General features: G+C 47.7%; 1 protein-coding gene across 2 annotated transcripts; it reads right to left on the bottom strand.

The window, feature by feature from the left end:
- Window positions 1–382: 382 nt before the first annotated feature.
- On the bottom strand, window positions 383–5,112 carry GIMAP1 (GTPase, IMAP family member 1). Of its 2 annotated transcripts, none has more exons than XM_028846466.2 (3): window positions 4,919–5,112; window positions 2,661–2,709; window positions 383–1,709 (listed from the first exon to the last, which is right to left on the bottom strand). In XM_028846466.2, the coding sequence occupies exons 1-3, from the start codon at window positions 4,922–4,924 to the stop codon at window positions 832–834; spliced, it is 933 nt and encodes a 310-aa protein (XP_028702299.2). In that variant the 5' UTR covers window positions 4,925–5,112; the 3' UTR covers window positions 383–831. The 2 variants fall into 2 exon arrangements, with proteins under 2 accessions (XP_028702299.2, XP_014990761.3); XM_015135275.3 differs by having other exon boundaries at window positions 5,032–5,112.
- Between the last annotated feature and the right edge of the window lie 487 nt (window positions 5,113–5,599).

Genomic DNA, 5,599 nt, shown 5'->3' with positions numbered 1-5,599 from the left:
TGCAGTGGCACGATCTCGGCTCACTGCATCAAGCGATTCTCCCGTCTCAGCCTCCTGAGTGGCTGGGATTACAGGCGAGTGCTACCACGTCTGGCTAATTTTTGTATTTTTAGTAGAGATGGGGTTTCGCCATGTTGGTCAGGCTGGTCTCGAACTCCTGACCTCAGGTGATCCGCCTGCCTAGGCCTCCCAAAGTGTTGGGATTACAGGCGTGAGCCACCTTACCCGGCCCCTACTTCATTTTGGAATGCCACGAACCATAATATGTTCTAGAAAAGTGAAAACTTATTTTCTGCTTTGTAACAGTACAGTTACATTCATCTTTTTGGTAGTAAATCATTGTACTAATAAACTGATGTTGCAGAAGTAACAGTAACATGTATAATGCCCACATTTCTTTTATTGATGCTAACAGTCTACAAGAATCACAAAAGAACATATCTACTCATGTATATGAACTAGAAATTTATCAAGGTGGGGCAGTCTAAATTTTTTAAAAAGTTCAAAAATAAAGGCACTTGTTTCCCCTGTGCCACGCATTTGTCCCCACCAGAAGCTACTTGACATTAGACTACCAAAACTACCAAAGGAAGTTATGTTAGACAAATGGAAAACTCTGCATACACATCATTTAAAATGAGTCAAAAACTTAAAAAGTGGATTCTGAGCCTTGGCAAAGTTGCAAAGATGATGCAGCATTCAAAGTTTTCTGTGTCATTAAAACTGTGCCTGAAACTACAGGATTCCTTCCTTTGGAATAAAGTTGTCCTTTCAGCTCCAAGAATTCAGCCTCTCTTGACCAAGTTGCCTTCAGTTTTAGGACCTGCAGTGTCAGTCAGGCCCGACCTCCGCAAAGGCCGCCGACCAGCGCCTGTGGAGCAGCACGCAGAACAGGAGTGCGCCCCCCAGCAGCAGTGCCAGGCCCAGCCTCCAGCTCCAGGGCTGCTTCGGCCACGCCCACAGCCCGGCCCGAAGCCAGGCGCCCCATGGCCTCCTCCGCATGCGGGCGGCCACGCCCTCAGCCACCCTCCGAAGCCGCTCCTCCGGGCCTGCCCAGCGCAGGAGATGCGCCAGCTCGTACAACTCGTTGGAGTAGTGGGCGCCCTTGTGCTCCCGCACCAGGCCCTCCACCAGCCCCAGCAGCTGCTCCGCCTGGGCTTCCTGCTCCCGGCCGGTGGCCCGGTTGTCAAAGGCACAGACACGGCCCCCGCACTCGGCCACCAGCTCGCGCAAGGCCCGGTTCTCTGTGCTGCACACGTAATCTTGCAGGGAGCCCCCAGCCAGGTCCTCCTTCCTGGTGAAGACGATGACAGTCCATTTCAAGACGTCCTCCCCGAACATGTCCCTCACCTGCCTCACCGCTTGCTGGTCCTGGGCGGTGAACCGGCCCAGCTGGGTCACCAGGAGCAGCGCGTGGGGCCCGGGGGCCGAGAGCATGTAGCAGCGACCTCTCTCGTCACAGCCGGTGTCTGTCTTGGACACTTCGGAGCTGAAAATGTCCGGAGTGTCCACGACTTCCACGTGGTACTTGTTCCACCTGCGGCTGGCCGTGGTGCAGGCCCTGGTCACAGACGTGGCCCCCAGCCTGGAGAGGAACCGTCTCTGGCCCAGGATGCTGTTCCCAGTGGCGCTCTTTCCGGCCCCTGTTCTCCCAACAAGGAGGAGCCTCAGCGTGGGATCCTGCCGGGACCAAGTGGTCTCTTCTAAACCTGTGAGACCAAGTGTTATAATCTTACTTAAGTTTAACTAACTTTCCCTTGGGAACTGGAATCTTCTTGCCTTTAGCAGAAGTGGTTAAGAATAGAGATTTGAGCCCGTAGGCGTTCATTTTCACCTTTTCCTTTTGTATTTGGGTTGTCTGCCTGCACCTGTAGATGCTCCAACTACAGCTGATTATCATAGAAATGTTCCTTTATCAATCCAGCCCAATAGTTCTGACATTTCTGGTCAGCCACACACATGCAGACATATTTATTTAGTATTTGAAAATTTCGATGCACTCTGAAATATTCTCCCAGAGACCATCCCCAGAGAAAGGCCGTGGGGGCAGTACTGCCCGGTAGGGAAGAGCTGTGTGGAGTTCCAGCTACCCTGGTTTGAATCACAGCCCCACCATGTGCTAGTTGTGTAACTTTGGGGAAGTTGCATAATCTAAGTATTAAGCCTCTTCGGCAAAAATGGGAGTGATAATAGAGGCCTGTTTCTCAGAGGCCTGTTGAGGGGGTAAGATAAGCCCTCTTTCCTTCTTCCCTCCTTCTCTTCCTCTTTCTCTCCTTCCTCTCTTCTTTCTCTCTTAAACTGGCTGCCTAAAAAGAATATCTGTTTTAACCCTCTATCCTTGTTCTGTAAACATTCTACCTCGCAAATCTTATGTTCACTGTAGTGCATGATTTGATCCCCTCTGCGCTTCTTCTGTGGTGATCAGAGTAGGCTTATTATCCTTATTTTATACTGTGGAACCAAGGGAGCTGGCTAGTCAAAGAACTTAACTTTTCACAGCAGAGATCCAGCTAAAATGCGAATCTCAGGGCTAGTGCTGTCATCCCAGGGTTGAGACATCTCTGGAACTTATCTCTGTTCAGTCTTGAGGAAGCCCCATTCTCATTATCCTAAGCTGAAGCCTAGGGGGGCAAGTATGAGGTGTAGAGATATGGTCTTACCATAGATATTTTCTTCATCTCTCGCCATCTTCCTTCCTCCCATGCTTACCTGGAAGGGTACCAAACACAATTTGTTAATTCATTTATTTATTCCTCAAATGGGCATAACCATCTACAGTGTGTCAGGCAAAGTCCGAAGAGCTGGTGACAGCACAGTGGAAAGACATGGTTTTTGCCTGCAAGGATCTAAAAATCTAGGTGTATGTCTTGGCAGAAGGGCAGGTGGCTAGAGAGAAGACAGGTAAATTTCGTCAAATATAATACATTGTGCTAATCCTTCTTTAACTACTTGAGAGAATGGCCTTGGAAGGGCCAACACCCTGCCCTTGAGTTGGTATGATGCTGTGAGAACATTGGGTGGGGCTGGATTTGTCTTTTCAGGAACTCCAAAGGCAAAAAGCAGAGGGTAGGGTATAATATTTACTCAATGCCAATGGGCTTGAGGTATTACTTTTTCCCCGGGTGGTTCTATATCACTGACATAAGCTAGAGATATCAGGGGATTCAGCAGCTGGGGGAAGATTAGGTAAACCCTCAGAACCAGAAAATTTGCCCAGGACTCAGGCACCCACCTTCAAGTGGCTGGCCTGGGAAAAAAGAAGAAAATTGGGATTTTTCTTTTGGAAATTGAACAGATCTCCCAAGTAGATCTGGAGGGCCCCTGACTCTGTTTTCTTAAAATCAAATAGTTTTGTTTGTCTAGAGATGTCTAAATATGATGTCTGTGCTGGAGAGACTTGAACACTCCCCTTCAACTCCTGAAGTTGTCTTCCCCTCCAAAGCTGATTATGCTGAAATCTAACATTATGTAATACAGCTAAACACTCTCTGATCCAGTTTGCCTAATCACACAAGCTCCTGAACACAAATGCACTTCTCCCTGCGTCTACGTCTCCAGCCTCATTCCCAGACAATCCCCCACTCGGTCAGCTACTTCACGATCAGCAGATTTCAGGGCCTTGCCAACCCACTCTGCTTCCCCTCCTAGGACTATTGATCCTCCCCGACCATCTCTCTGTACCTCACCATCCATGTCAAACTCTTTGTGTCTTGCACCCTGGTCACTCAGGTACCTGTGTTCTCTCCCATTGGCACCACACATGAAGGAAGGGCAGAGAGAGAAGCTGGCTAAGTAACTTGTCTTTGATCGAAGGACTTGGAGAACAGGTTTGCCTCATCCTCTATTAAATCTAGAGCTGTTTCTGTTTCTGCAGGAACTCTCCTGGCCCTCCCCAAAACCTTCAATAAGATTCACTGCATGGGCCTTATGTGATTATTTATTTTGCGTGTAGGAATGAACAGACGATCATCAATGATATCAGAGCAGAAATGAAGAAACAGCTGCAAGATTCGGAGAAAATAATTTAGATGAAGCAAAATGTCCTTGTCAACCAAGAAAATGAGAATGTGTGCTGCAGGGAGTCCACAGAACTCTGGATAGTCCACTGGAATTTTCCATAGTTTGGAACAGGGGTTGAAATGATTTTAAATAGATTTTTTTAGAGGAAAGTAAGACCCAGCTGAACTCTGAGGTGACAAATGGCCTGTAATCATTGAGGAACACTTGTAGGATCCTATATTCCTAATACTTTAAGAGACCTCAAAGTTTATTGAGTTCTTTGCCACTCAAATGTGCTGTTTCTCAGAATTACGTGAATGTTCTTTAAAAATGTACAGCTCTTGGATCCATCCTCAGAGATTCTGATTCATGAATTAAATGTTTCTGATGTCGACAGCTCAGAACTTGGACATCAGTCATTTTTGCAACCCCCTTTATTGTACAGGTGGGAATTTAAGGTGTCCCCGTGGCTGGAGCAGGAGAAGCTTGAATTAAGGGAGCAGATGTTAAAGGGACCATGCAGGGAAAGGGGATGAAGATCAAGATATTAATCTCAGATGTCTCCTCAGGGGCCCCTTCTGTGGACAGTGAGGAGGAGAGTTCAAATGTACCCAGTCTTGCCACGTTGTGACTCACTCCGAGGTTAGATGGCTTACAGGGCCACAGAAGTATCTTTTGCCTTTGCTCAATAGGGAGCTTGAGGAATGTTTAATGCCTTTCAAACTGTATTTTATTCCTGGAGGTGGTTCCAGCACACTCTTCTCTTACTTTATTAAGGGAAGTGGGAGGAGACAGGTTTCACTCCCCACCAAGAACATGTGTGCTCCAGAGCTGGAGAAGATGATCCTAAAATTTCCTCTGAACTTTGCCTACTTAAAAACCTGGAAGCATGTCTTTGATTGTTCCAGAAATTGCTCACCTGCATGATGCCTTGTAGAATGCAAGTGCTCAGGCAGTAAACACTCTAGGAATCACGTTCTTTCTGGTTCTCAGAGCACCCCCAGCCCCCGCCACTCCCAGGCTCTGGCTCACCTTTCCTGGTGACAGGCTCTGAAGTTGGCCACAAGAAGCCCCAACCTGCTGCTTTCCCTTCGGCTGTGAGTGCAGAAGGCTCTTTCCTCTCGGCACACAGAGGAAATCACTCAGACTTCAGAAATCAGGAAGCTCAGGGTGGGCCCCATGGTTACGATTTAAAGAGACAGAAACATTTCCCATTGAGCTGTGAATTGGCAATACTTCTCCTACCCACTCTACTTTCTGCTGTGACTGAGGTTATATGTCTCCAGCAGGACCTCATGATATCAAATATCTTGCCATGCCCTAAGAAGGGAGGAATGTTTAGTCCCTGAGGCCTGACTGTACTTCTAAAATTGATTACTAAGCTAACCTTCAGTTGCCTTTTGCCCTTTAGGGACGTTTCCCCATATAAAATAGGCCCAGAAAGTCTCCTGCCCCAGAACAAATAACATGATAGCTGTTCTCATCATCTGTCCATTAATTAGACATCCATGTGGTCAGTGCCAGCCCCAGATCCAGTCTGCCAGAAAAACCTGGAGGCAAGGTCTTATCATTCTCTGAGAGAGGAGGGCTTTCCCAGCTA

This window comes from Macaca mulatta, chromosome 3 (assembly GCF_049350105.2).
Source record: "Macaca mulatta isolate MMU2019108-1 chromosome 3, T2T-MMU8v2.0, whole genome shotgun sequence".
Classification (NCBI taxonomy): Eukaryota; Metazoa; Chordata; class Mammalia; order Primates; family Cercopithecidae; genus Macaca; species Macaca mulatta.
The sequence above is the reverse complement of the archived record's forward strand: the minus strand, read 5'-3'. Positions and strand labels throughout refer to the sequence as shown.

Bases quoted from the DNA above. Each gene is read 5' to 3' on its own strand.
- GIMAP1 (XM_028846466.2), bottom strand. The intron at 1,710-2,660 runs GTAAGACCATAT...TTGGTCTCACAG, and splicing joins AGATGAAGAAAATATCTATG to GTTTAGAAGAGACCACTTGG.